General features: G+C 42.6%; 1 protein-coding gene across 6 annotated transcripts in view; it reads right to left on the reverse strand.

Moving 5' to 3' along the window:
- LOC109040165 (homeobox protein, cut) overlaps positions 1-13,992 on the reverse strand; it is a 157,587-nt gene that overhangs the window by 23,406 nt on the left and 120,189 nt on the right. For 4 of the 6 annotated variants that reach the window (XM_072296667.1, XM_072296670.1, XM_072296666.1 and 1 more), the window contains exons 4-5: positions 10,601-10,761; positions 5,598-5,743 (exon numbers count right to left, since the gene is read on the reverse strand). In XM_072296667.1, the coding sequence (XP_072152768.1) occupies positions 5,598-5,743; positions 10,601-10,761 (307 nt within the window). The remainder of the gene's footprint in view (positions 1-5,597; positions 5,744-10,600; positions 10,762-13,992) is intronic. The other 2 variants (XM_072296671.1, XM_072296669.1) reach the window with 2 other exon arrangements.

Genomic DNA, 13,992 nt, shown 5'->3' on the forward strand with positions numbered 1-13,992 from the left:
CAGCGATAGCACTTGATCCCGATCGGCGCGTTGCTCGGAAGTGAAGATTACTTATTATTAAGTATAGACTTAATTATTATTAGTGCTTTTCCTCGGAAGAAACTTGGCAACGGCTCAGGGCGTCAAATCATCGCCACCCGACGCCCGCCGCCCCCGCACCCGGCTATCAAGTTCTTGGCGAATGAGTCGCGAAAAAGTGATTTCGAAAAATGCGGATTACCCAGTGTAAATAACTGCTTTATCTAAAAATAATCGCTGCGGTGGGGTGGGGGTGGCGACCACGGCTGCGAGTCGAGAATTGGACGCGAGTCTGTCAAACGGAACTAAGCGCATTGAGACATGAGCCCTGAGACCCATAAGAATATATGCATAGCAGGGCTCACGTCGTGATGCACTTAGTTCCGTTTGATGGAAATACGTCCAATTGATTCGGTTCCCAGTCTCTTGTGCGATGAGAACACGGCGAAGAATGCAATATTTTAATACACCGAGCCGGGCATGGCATCGGGACGTGGATTGATTCCGTCTCGCGATCCCGCGATAAAAATACAGATCAAAAAGAAGGAAAATATGCAATATTGTGATACGGCAAGGAAAATAAGAGAGGAGTAATGAAGATAGACGAAAGCGAGGAAAGGGAACCGCGGATAAGTGCGCTTATTGACGAAAGGAGACGGGTCATACCGTCTAAACGCCGTATCTACATTCGAGCGTTGCCAAATTTCCCCAGATAAAATATTTTATTAGGAGGAAACTAGTGCCGCGTATTTTCACTCCTTCGATTCTCTTCAAGATACGGAGTTTGGCCCATTTAAACGTGTTTAAACCATCGATATCCATCGAAAAAAGCTCCTTGGCCCAGGATCAATTATTTATGACTGATTCGGATTAGAAGATTATCGTATTATATTATGGTAGCTATGATATTAAATGATATACATCTTAATACTTTCAAAAAATGCATGAAACTCCAGGGCGGAGGAAGGGGTGTTGAGGAGAGAGTTACACTACTTCCTTTGTAAGCGCTGCGAAGAAGAAGGAAGAGGCGTAGAGAAATCGGAAATTTAGAGTTGCAAACATATTATATTTTATGAACGGCCGAAAGATATTTTCCTTGATCTTTGTGGATAGTTTGCATTGAATTAAAAATTTTGACTTCGAAAATAATATGAGTTTGCGGGAAAGCCTGGAATATTTTTTCACAAATTGCTCAGATTTTTTGGATAAAATTGGTTGTAAAACCCTCGGAAAAATTGTAGAAAAAACGCTCCTAAGTTTCCCTGTACTCGGTACCATTGAGGTAAATTTGACAGATTTGGAGGCTCATGACATTCTTTTTTAGGACGGCATATAGAACTTCGCAGTCGAAAACGTCGTCAAGGGCTGGGTTAATGGTGAAAAAACGCATTCATTCGAGCTGCGTTCGATTTGACAGCTCCGCAAGATGGAAATGGGAGGGTTAAGGGTCCAGTGTCCACCGTGATAGATAGTAAGAAACAGAGAAAGCGGCTGAAAGAAACAGTGGCGAGGCGTGTATAATCGATTATCGATAATTCCCCATTCGAAGCTGTGGTAAAGAATCGATCATGATGGAGATCGTTGTGAACACCCGATTAATCGATCCTTTTCAATAGATTTAAAGAGGAGACCACTCGATGTATCGCAAAAGCACGCGACGCCACCGGGGAGAATACGAGAAAGAGTAAGCTTAACCGCTCTTCATTCACAGCCACCGCGGATGAAGTGACCGGGGGGATTTCCACGGCTTATGAAGTTCTTGGTGGAGCGCCAATTTCGCGACCCCCCGCCTCCCGACGATATTTTGGATCGTTTTAAAACATTAAAGAAATATCCCCCGCCCCCTGCACCCCGTCCGGGTTTTGTGACAACAGCTCAGAGTTCATCCGTCTGGTCTGTGAACTGATCTCCGCGGATCTATTCTAGAATCGCGGTAATTAAAATTGCCGCCCGGACCCCCTCCATAATCCGAGGATATCCGACTTCCCTTGTTTAATAAGGTGTCGCCCTTTCGGTTCGAGCGAATTTTTCGGCTGTCGCTGATATAGTTTCTCGGGTGACTTATCGTTTCGCGGTTTGAGCGGCGATTTTTCATCGCGTGTTTAGGAGATTGGCGCGATACCCCGCTCGCAATATCTGGGCGGTTTCTTTCATAATTTCGCATTGTCCTTGTCGACGGAGATTTATGAATTACGTTCGAGAGAAACAAATTAAAAGCAGCTGTAAATCTCGCGGAAAATATTCTGATGACTGCCCGTTCCACCCTCTCTCTGGGATCCGTTTAACGTCGCTCCAACTTTTGCGAATCTCGTTTGATGAACTATATTTTATTTAGTGGAAACGAGTTCGAAGGAACGGCGCAGTTGGACGAACCACAACGAGAATTTCGACTGTCTGCGAGCCCGTTAGGGGAATTGATTGACACAGCTATAGACAAAGAAGACAAAAGGTATATGTAGGGATCCTAATGCTGGAAACGGGTGCACTGGAAAAAAAAAAAAAAAAAAAAAGACTCTTGAAAACATTGACAAGAAAAATGACTCCTGATTCAATCAGATTTAAGCTTAAATCAAAAGAAAAAAAACCGCTCAAATTAAGAGGCTTATGGTTCTTGATTTAAGCTTAAATCTGATTGAATCAAGAGTATTTTTTCTTGTCGATGTTTTTAAGAGTCTGGACTCTAGATCCAAAGTGTTTTTTTTCCCAGTGTGGTTGCAATAGATATTGGAGGTAGTTGATAGATTAGCTAACGGCAACCCCCGAGAGACCCTCTCCTTTAGTCTATAAGAACCATCCACTTCAACCAATACATTCGCTCTATACTCCCTGTATCTTCTTTGTCTATCGCTTTGTCTATCAATTTCAATAATTAGCCCGCTGGTAGACGGGGCCAAATGTTTCTCGCTCCGACATAAAGTCGATGACAAGACTGTGAGTGTAAATTCTCCTGACGTGGTAATCCTGCATCCAATGATGCGGGTTACAGTCACAGTGCTGTGACGCTGAGAGACATGGAAATTCCCGTTGGATACGAAAACCAACGCTCCGAATCCCGTTTCTTGACGTGGAAAAATGAACGCAAACCCGGATTAATTCGACTGGACGTAACAACCAACTGTTGGAAAATGTTATATAGAAGGAGATTTAAGATATTGCACGGCGCGTTGAAATCAACCCAAGGAATGACAGGGTTGCAGAATCGTGATGAGAATAAATATCCTAAAATTTCTTTAAAGTTTGGCATTACATGAATTTTCACGAGTGATTGAAAAAATTGTCTATTTAAAAACATCGTTGATTTCTGAAAGCCTGCACGTCATTTGAGATCTTTCTCATTGGCGGAACCAGCAAACTGGCAACACTGTTTTTCTCCATTTAAACCTATATATATGTATCGATTCTTGGAGGGGCCAGGTGCCCCTCCAAGAATCGATCATTTAACATAGGTTTAAATAGAGAAAAACAGTGTTGCCAGTTTGCTGGTTCCACCCCTGATCTTTCTATAAAATTGAGAAAAATTCTGTCCGGTCACCAATAAAATGAAGTTCGCCACTATTAAGAAGGAGCAAAACAAAAATTGATGGCATGCTCTTTTGCGTGGGGATCTGTTAATAGAAATAATGGTGAAGGGAATTTCGTCAGACCTTTTTTCCCCCTTCTTTTTTTTAAAAATCGAAAGCAGAGGGAAAATTAAGACTATGTATTCAGTTTCATACGAAACTGAATACATAGTCTTAATTTTCCCTCTGTATAAACAAATTCATCGTAAACAGAGCTCCATGAAATTTCGCAGAAATTTCGAATCATTCAATACATGAAATTTCACTTTGCAGCTCTGTCCTGTGTGCGTGCGTGTGGAGTGTTCAACGCGAGAAGTTGTTGACTCTGTCCCACGGTATAAAAATTCCAGTGATAAATGAATCATTTTACACTCTTAATACGCCAATCTTTTTATTGTGATATCTGCTCGCTCTACTCTGTTGACAGATCTAATAAATATTGCGAAAGGACGTTTCTTAGCTCGATATGTTATGGGAAAACTTGTTGCGGGATTAGGGATCAAAGTTTCCCGGGAAAGTCAAGTGCTGGGAATGGAAAATACTCCGCGAATGATTCGGAAAGTTTTGAGGAAGCGCTAGTGATTCTTGCGTCTATTCGCAAGTGTTCAGTTTCTCAAAGTGGACCAGACTCGATTAAATCGGATTGATTCCAGGATGTTCGAGTGACCATCTGCAAAGTCTAAAAATATCGAAATCAAAGTTTAATAGTTCGTTTCAGATGTTTCAAAACCCCGTCATCATTGCTTAGTCTCCCTCGCATTGAAACACCTCTTGTTTCTCCGAGAACCGTGCAAGGAAAATAAGAATAAAAAATCCAGAGAAGGAATGAGAGGGGCAGGATGAAAAAAAGAATCATAAAAACGGATTTACTCCTAATTGAATCTTAACTCTCTTTGACCGCCGTCGGTTCAGAATGTCCGGCATCTGCTCAAGAGATACCAACTTAGACACCTATCACTCGTTACCAATTGACTATAATAACCGATTAGTCGTGGCACAGAGGGAAAGAATCAAAATTATAAAGATCTCTTGTACAGACCGGGGGGGGGGGGAGGAAGGTAGCCTATATCAGTAATTTTAAAATGTGGTGTTTTTAGGACTTCTCCATTATTCATTTTCCTTCGAAGAAAAGTTCAGGAGAGTCAAATTGTTGACGATCTGCCTCATTAGCTCATTACCTAACCGAATTGTCTTGTCTCGGAGGTCGATTTCTAAGTGAGAGAAATTTTAAATTGCTTTGTTTTTTGATCAAATTCTTTCGGAACACCCGCGATAAAATTTATGGCGGACCTTAGAGCGCAATCTCTCAGTATTGTATTAGTGTTAATTATTCTTCCTTTCCTTTTTTGCGCAGAAAAGCGCTTACTTTTCCGGACGCGTGATAATATTTTTCACGTGAAAGTCGAGAGGGAAAATGAATTGTTTTTGTAGTTTTCCACACATCAGATATTATTTGGCGAGCACATTGACCCTTGCAGAAATCGGTGCGAGTTCCTATTACTCTTAGAATTTAATAAAAAGACGGGCAGGATAATTAAAGCAAACCAGTTATCGACACTTTTCATGATCGGCACTCTTAATTGGGTGGGTGTCGTTCTGCTTGCGTCTCGAAGGTTGTTCACTCCGAATTTTTCGCGAAATCAATCTCCGTTGGAACAAAGCCACCGCAAATTTCTCTCCGCCTGAATCAGATGTCGGCATTCCGCAGGATACTTCATCGATTCAAATATAAATTCGCCAGAAACTGTTAGTTTCAACTTTTGTATTCTAGGAGGGCGCCCTTATTCCCGTTCTAAAGGTACAGGTCAGTCTTGGGAAAGGATAAAACAGAAGCATGTATGAAAAGAAGGACAAAGTATGACTAACAGAGGATGAGTGGGGTGGGGAGGGTGAGAATGAGAGGGCACATATATGTATGATACATTTTATAGACTTGGTAAGTTGAGCATGTTGGGTGTCCCATTTCCACAGCTCAAGTACTTATACGATTCAGATGATGGCTGAGAAATTTATTCTTACCTGATAAATCGGTGGGGGTACTGCACGTTGGCCGTTTAGGTATTGAATTTGATTCACATTTACTTTTATCTAAAATTGACTCTAAAGATTTTTGGACTAAGGGTTCGATGCCTTGATGCGGCTCTGGTGTTCGGAGGCTGCTGCTGCTGAAAGAAAGCAGAAAAAAAGCAAATATATTAGCGCACTTCGTTAGATATGACCACTCTATTTCTACATGCCACGCAATCCGTTAACCTGTGACAACTTTTAAAAATGTTTAAAAGTTGAAAAAAAGACACCCGATTGACGTATGAGAAATACCTCACGCACGTCCGCAGAATTAAAATAGTTGTATGCTTCATACTGCAGCTGCAGATATTTTCTCAAATCGAAAATGCATTGCAAGAACCCGTTTTTTTTTATCGATCTCTGAAATGCCTTGTAGCTTAAATGAGGGGTTTTGAGGACAAGGCGCTTAAGTGAAGTTTTTTTAAAAAAAAATTGAGATATTAATAATTTCGAGTAAAACCAGTTTTAATGCATATTTTGTGAAAAATCCGCTTCCAAATTCCAATTTATAAGCATCGAAAAGTCAGTTTGATTCGTCTTTCCGTCGTGAAGATCCCTGTAATTCCGAAACTTCAAACACGTATTTCTCGACATAGCAAAAACTGCACTTATGTACCTTGTCCTTCACGCCCCTCAACCCTCAAGTAGCATCAATCTTGACTCGAGGGAAAGTACTCATATGTAGGCTGAAAATATAAAAATTTCTTCAGTATTGTGCAAAAATTCTGAAAACTTCAAAACTCTAAATGTTATGAAGGTTCTTCAAAGATAAGACATTATTGTTTTTGTGCCTCCGAACCTCCCTCTCGAGATGCTCAGTCACGAATGTGTTTTAGTTTCACCCATATTTCAGATTTTTTCTCTTTTCGGTCCACTGTGCGGCGCCGAGGTCGAAAATTTGACGAAGAGAAGTATTCACCGAAAGTCCGAGCTCGGCGCGCGGGGCAGATCAATCGGCCGCATTCGATTCCCACGTTCCCTTTCCCCGTTCCTCACGTTCCCCGACGGACCAGGTCTTCGAGTCATCGAGACGCCTCACTCCGGCCAAGAATCCGTGCTCTGTTGCTAGACTAAACAACGGTTAGGTCATTCGGGGGGGGGGGGGGGGGGGTCGGCTAGGCAATCCCTATAAAGCTTCTGAAGAAAATTGTGAAACTTTTTTTTTTGTGAAGTACGCCCGGATCTGGTTTTGAAGATTATTGAATTTGATAGGAAAAAATAATCAAATTTGATCAAATAATTGGTCAAACTGATGAAAACAACGATTTTTTTTTTAAAAAAAAAAACACTTTTCATGTATAGTTAGAAAAGGAAGCTAAACAAATTAAATTTTGGGGGAGGGAAACCTTTTTGATGGTATTTTCGAATGAGGAATGTATGCTTGAGTTAATCCCTGTTGAGTTGAAAGGCCCTTTTCAAAAGGAAGGTTAAAATTTATAAGGACAGAAATCCTTCCCTGGGGATTTTTTGGAGTGTATTAATACTAAAAATCTTAGTGCTGCCGTTCTATTCTACCAAAGATTCCCGGGTGCCCGATATTAATTCCGACTTTCTAAAGTTCGGAAAAAAATTGCGTAATACGCCCGGATCTCGCTCCAAAAACTGTTAAATTTGATTTAAAAAAAAAATAAATAAAAAAATCGTAGACTTTGATCAAAAAATCGGTCAAACTGATGAAAAACCCCGCGATCCCGAGAAAATTAAGAAAATAGCTGGAAATTCCGAGCGAAGTTCCGAGAAATTGCGAAAGTTCTGTACTTGTGACCCGTCCTATGTGTACCCATACATGCTTTAAAGCTAGCCTGAAAACGGGCAAAGTCTCTTTCTACACAAAAATATTGGGCTCGAGACCCGAATCGGCAATGCCGCGCAAAATTCGCCCGAAAGTTCAGAGTACGTTTCCGAACGAAAGGAGTAGGTCAACTTCGGAATCTGTTTCTTTCCTCGCGAGGAAAAAATCTGAATGTGAATACTTCACACTTCTAGACGCATTTCTACACATCGAATTTGACCGCGTCCCTTAATGCCCGGGCTCCTGATGACATTCCGATCTTAGCGATGACATTTCGTCGTCTTCTGGACGAAGGAACCTAACTCCATTCCAACGTTGCAAAGTTACCCCGAAAAATTTAATTTTTTACAAGATTGTACCTGCGCAATTTTTGTTCAAAATCGTTCTGATTTTCGCAAGAGACCAGAAGAAAAATCGATGCAATTTTTTTTATTTTGAAATTCCCAAGATTCTCCCGACACAAACGCGATTTGCCAGGGAAATTTGGCAACATTTAAATGTAGTTACGTTCTTTCGCGAGGGAACGACGATTAGTGCATTGCTTGGTGCGGATCCCGCATGCTAGCGACATATTCTCATCGCAAACTTAAGCGATGTAAAGATAAAAAAAAAAAAAAAGATGTAATGCAGTTTTCGAAATCGGTAACTCCGTAATCTGCGAATGCAGCCGTAATTCTCGTTCGGTGTTCCAGGAGATTAGGATCAGTTTCAGATCCATGCAGGACATAAAGACTTTATGTGGAAGTTCCAAGTAGAAATCATAAAGTAAGGTCTATTGGGCTACCTATTTACGCAAAAGAAGTCTATCTGCAACGGACTTTTTAAGTGGCTTGGCAGTTTGCTTATTAATACAGCCGATGGTTGGGCAACTACGAATTCTTAATCGAGGATAAAGGGATGGTAAATAGTATAGTTTGTAGTGTAGATAATGAACGAAGACCTTTCATAAATTAGAGTAAATAGAAATTTATACCTGCACCGGACTTTCTATTGTAGATCGATAGCTTTTGGATGTACTCATCCAATGGTAGATAAACTACGAAATTTTATCGCCCCGTTGAGATAATGGAGCAATTCAGCTCACACTTTTTTCCACGAGACCTAGGAGATTGAAACGCCACCAATTTAACGGCTGCTGGCTTCGACCCGGCGATCCGCGCATTGCGGACATGCCGCTGACTGTCTAGTCGTAAAACGATCGAAACTCCTTCTTTACAGACTGATTTGTACAGGTTATCGCTCGAGCCCACATAATTCATCACACCTAGCCAATCAATTAGCTCCATCGACCGCGGTTATCGGCACCTCAAAGGAACGCATAAACTTTAGAACCGGGGTTAGGAATGATACGGGGGGCGGGGGGGGGGGGGAGGCGCGAGGGCACAATTATTTTAACAAGGAAAGCCCGATGCCATGCGTTATTGCGCTACCGTGCTGAGCAAAAACGCTGCATGGACATTTGGACGTTGCCAAATTTAGTTTGAAGAAATTGGAATTTTCCGAAAAGCTTGCGAATTTTTTTCTTTTCCCCAAGACAGCTCCTCAACACTGAAAAAAGTAGGTATTGTTCGAAGCACAGTGATATGAGTATGGAATCTACCGACAGATTTTATGATAGCAAATACTGTGACTTAAACCTTATTCACCAAAAGTGTATAGTAAATGCTAGCACATGTCTGGTTATCCTTACTATTTCGAGAGCGTATGTCGATGGTCGTAGTCCGTAGGCCACGCTTCAATAGTACATGCAAGGAGTTATAAAGTCATTAAAAATCCTACGCCCTTAAATTTTACAGAGAATCTAGTATGTCTGAAAAATTTCAAGGAACATATTCATAAAATTCCTAAAAAATGAAGATCTCATTGAGGGGCACTTTTGCAACATCGAGGTGAACATACGGCGTTCTTCTTGCGCACGGGAATATTGCGACGAACCGTCGCGTCCAAAGTTGCCGGATTGCGCAATGAAATGTGCGTATTTTCAATGTGCTTAAATAAGCGAAATAGATCATTTTCCAGCACTATCTGGCAACTATGGTCGCGTCCGTTTTTCCGCATTGTCGCGGATTTTCGGCGACCGCGGGCACTGCACCCGCGCGACGTTGATGACACATACTTGAAATAGTTCTTGCGGGCGGAGGATATATATAATTCGGTGGTCGGCTATCGATCTGAGGCGCGCCAATATTTTCGACGATATTTTAATTATCCGATAGGGCTTCCAATTAATACGTCTACATCAAAGGAGACCGCGCCCAAGCGGTGACGTCACCCGTTTACGATTTTACACCTCCCGTTCGTTGTGTTCGTGTGGGATCCCGCGGCCGAGCTTCGGAAAAACATCGTATTTATATGGGGTTCCCACATAGATATACGCGGTTTTCGCTTGGCAGGCGAATATCTATCGTGACTCAGGCTGGGCTCAGCTTAGGAAAAACGTCGGATCTATATAGGGTTCCGTCTGGATATACGCGGTTTTCGCGTAGCAGGCGAACATCTATCGTGACTCAAGCTGGGCCAGGCTTAGGAAAAACCTCGTATTTATATAGGGTTCCCACTGGATATACGCGGTTCTCGCTTAGCAGGGGAGCATCTTTCGTGACTCAGTCGAGTCGATTGCGCGTCGCATTCATCTTGAATTTCTAAGGTTCAGTTACGCGATCAAATTGAGCCGTCAAACTGAAGCTCTGATTGGTGGAAAAAGACCTGAGGTGAGGATGCGACCAATGAGAGGCCAATTGAGGCTCAATTTGATCGTGTAACTGGACCTTAAGAGATTGGAGGCGCGGGGCATCCGTCGTGTTTGACAGGATATTTGAGTGAAATCAACCGAAGAGCAAGTAGAGACAATTTGTTTTAAACAACCGAAAGAAAAATTTCCTCTTTCCATTAATTTCAATTTTTATGAAAGTTTTGAGAATGTGCTTCTTGAGGCCCATTTTTGTGCGCCCCCCAAGACGGTCCTAAACTAAGTATTCATGCTCATATCGATCTTGAAATTTCAAGGGGTTTCATAAATTTTAAAATATATAGGCTTAAATGTCAAATTTTCAATGTTTTACGGCATAATTTCACAGGAAAATCTCATGAAATTCTCTGTTCTGTTTTAGCACATGGGTACTTGTTTGAAACTTTGAATGTAGGAGACTGTTAGAATGGTTACCTGATTTGTCGCTTGAGATCGTCATAGTCGCGCTGCCTGGACTCGAGCCTGCAGATCTGTTGCGTCTTGTGTTCCAGCTCTTCCTCCCGCCTAGCGATCGTCTCTCGCTGCTCGTTCAGCCTCGCCTCCAACTCGTGGATCTTTTCTGTCAGCACGCAGATCTGAAACATAAAAAATGCCATGGTTGTTATTGCGCTGTCTCAATGCATTACCTGAAAAATAATTCTTAGTCTGCTACATAATATTATAAGAGTCACTCGTAACGCATAAAGCCGTGGCATGAGGCAAAACATTCCGGAACTTTGTAGGAATTTCCGTAATTTTTCAGTATTTCCGGATTGCCTTTGAAAAATCGGTACTTTTTCTGATCTTCTGAACCAGTGAACTGCCGTGCTAAGGCCGTGAACATTCGAAAGTTGCCAAATTTCCTCTTATAAAACGTGTATTCCAGAGGGAAGTTCTGCATATTTTTCCTCGATATTATCGGAAATTTTAGCTCAAAGTTCGAACGATATTGTCTGAAAAGTTGGAGGGAAAATATTCACAACTTTGCCAGTAAATTATTATTTTATCAAAGGAAGTTTGGCAACATGAGAGGGTTCATACAGCGTTTTTCCTTGGCAAGGGAGTAGACACCCTGTTCGTGGACTCCCGAAGTCCCGAATGTTACTCCTCTACTGCCGTGCTGAGGAAAAACGCCGTATGAACATTCCAGAGTTGCCTAATTTCTCCAGATGTATAAAGCATGTTTGAGGACAGTTATCCATATTTCTTCCTGAAATTTTCAGATGTTTTAGATCAAATCGCGAACAAAATTATCGGAAAATGTTGAAGAAGAATGTTCGCAATGTTCCAAGAAAATTCGGTTTTTATTGGACTAAATCTGGCGACGTATATAGGCTCGTGCGGCGTTTTTCCCTATCACGGCGGTACTCCTCTAGCTACCCCTAGAGTCCCTTTATACTGAGAGTCAAGACAATTCGGCTCATGGATGTCACAAACTGGAATAAAGATTACACAAATTGGCAGATTTTCGTAATCTTTGATCGGCCCATTCTCAAATTCCTTTCTCCGCCCCTACTCTCATTCCGTTTGTTCCATGCTGAACCCGTGATTCCCTGGTTCATTTCAGATTATAATCTTTGCAATCGGTGAAAATGTAATCTTTATTCCCGTTTGTGACACTGTGAAGGCCTAAAATACGGGAACCAATCAGAAATGGATTCACATTGTCTTGACTCTCAGTATGAAGGAACTCTAGCTACCCCCTGATCCCGAAGCGATGGCAACGATGATGAAACTATGATCTGAGCGGCACTCCGACTCGGGAAGGTGCGCACGACCGAAAGTGATGAGACGGCCGAGGCTCCGTCCTACCGAGTGAGCGACCTGCCGCTCTTCGGCTCCGAGTCTGCGGCGTGGACGGGCGCGCGGTGGCCAATCTGCGTCTTGCATAACCCGCAGCGGTTCCACCGATCATTAACTCCTCGATTACGGGTTGGCTCGGAGCGTGGGTATGGCGATGGTGGACCTGTTATGACGCCTCGCTGGGGCCCGCCACTACGTGCGCAGGTGTAATTGAGACCCGGTCCATTCGTCAACGCCCCCTCCCCCCTCCCTCGCCCACCTACTACCCCGGAGTACTCCCGGTATAATTGAGACAGAGGGTGGTCTAGGCTAGGGTTGTTACCCCCTTCCATCGAGGAGAGCCAACAGGTTGCCGTCAAGGAGATCCCAGGGGGAAACAATCATGTGCGATCATTCGAATTCCTGAAGAAATGATGACTTACGCGATTGAGGAATGGAGCTCTTGCATAAGTCAGGAATTTGCGATTTAAGTACTGATTCGTGTCAAAATTTTGCGCGAAACACGATGGTGCCACTGATTATCTCTATAATCAAGTCCAAAGCTCAGAAAAGCTCTTAAAGATGAGGCCGTGATGGGGGGATATCCCAACGCTACCCTGAGAGTCCACCGCTGCATCAAGACAAACTCTCTTGCTAGGGGGGTTCTGGGGGTAATGGAATAATCTCCCAGTTCAGAGGGAGGGGGGCGGGAATTTTGGAGATTTTAAATCAACATTGACGCATTTTGAGGCTTCTATGACGCAGATTTCCCATCGCAAAGTCTGCGGAGAAATTACGCTTCTATTTACTTTCAGCACAAAATACTTTTTAATTCTTGCATTGAGCACATCATGGATACTATTTGGATGCATTCTGAAGCTATCATGATGAAGATTTTAGAAAATACTAACTGAATGATCACGGTGTTTTCATTTAAGACTCTACATTAAGAGAAATCTTCGACTGAGGTTTTTTACCACCATCCAGAATTTCTGGGGGGGGGGGCAGCAGCTGATTCTGTTTTCAATAAGCCAGGCCCCCCTAGCCCCCTATTTTCGTACGCCCATGTTTCTCAATGCATTCTTACTTGTTTTTCTACATTAAAATCATCGCACGTATCGCTGGGTATCATAATGTACAAAACCGCACTGTCTTGGCAATATTGCGAAGTCCCTGCGAGCTTGTTACGAAGAACTCCTCAATTCGAGACAGGATCTCAAGACTCACCGCCCTTTGGCGTGCTCGAAGACCGGGGTTCTCCGACCCGCTTGGCAGCGTCGATTACTTGGCAATCACGTATACTGCTCATTTTTTTCTGACAGTGAACTTACCGGAGCGACGGAGGGGGAATCGATTTGATTCTACGCGATACAGTAAATTACAGGCTGCGGCTTGATAGATTTCAAGATTCGCCGCCGGGCAGCTCAGGACTCTTTCACTAACAGTTTTCAGCCATCGCCTATGGACTGTGGCTCCTCCCATGGCTCCAATCATCTTTTTCCTCGCATCGACGTGTCAAGAAATCAAAATGAAAGATAATGATGTTATCCCCAAGACTCTGCCCCGTCAGACATCGCTTTGTATTTAGCTGCCATCGAAGGCAAGAATGCCTTATTATTAATTTTTCACGGACACGATTTTTTGATACGGGAGAAAGGGGTGAAAAATGATGCAGTTTCGCTTTCCATGGGCTGCAGAATATTGGTCGGTTCGATTTGCAAAGTCTGTTCGACGAGATTTTTTTTTTCAGTCGATTTATTGGCCTATATTCAGTATCATAAATCATTCTTTGATGTTAGTTTTTCTGCTTAATCTTAACGACTCAAATACACAAGCGAAGTTACCAAAAGTATCATCATGTGAACAGGCGGGATCTGTAGCCAATACAAGATGCAAATCCTCGGATAGATAACTAATACTGCACAGAGGATGCTATTTGGTCTACCTCGAGAATTGAAGGCGAAATAGAAGTGTGCGTAACCTCTGCAACATAATCGTCTCGATTTAACCTCCTCTTTATAGTGCCAAGTTCATGATGAAAATGG

This window comes from Bemisia tabaci, chromosome 2 (assembly GCF_918797505.1).
Source record: "Bemisia tabaci chromosome 2, PGI_BMITA_v3".
Lineage (NCBI taxonomy): Eukaryota > Metazoa > Arthropoda > Insecta > Hemiptera > Aleyrodidae > Bemisia > Bemisia tabaci.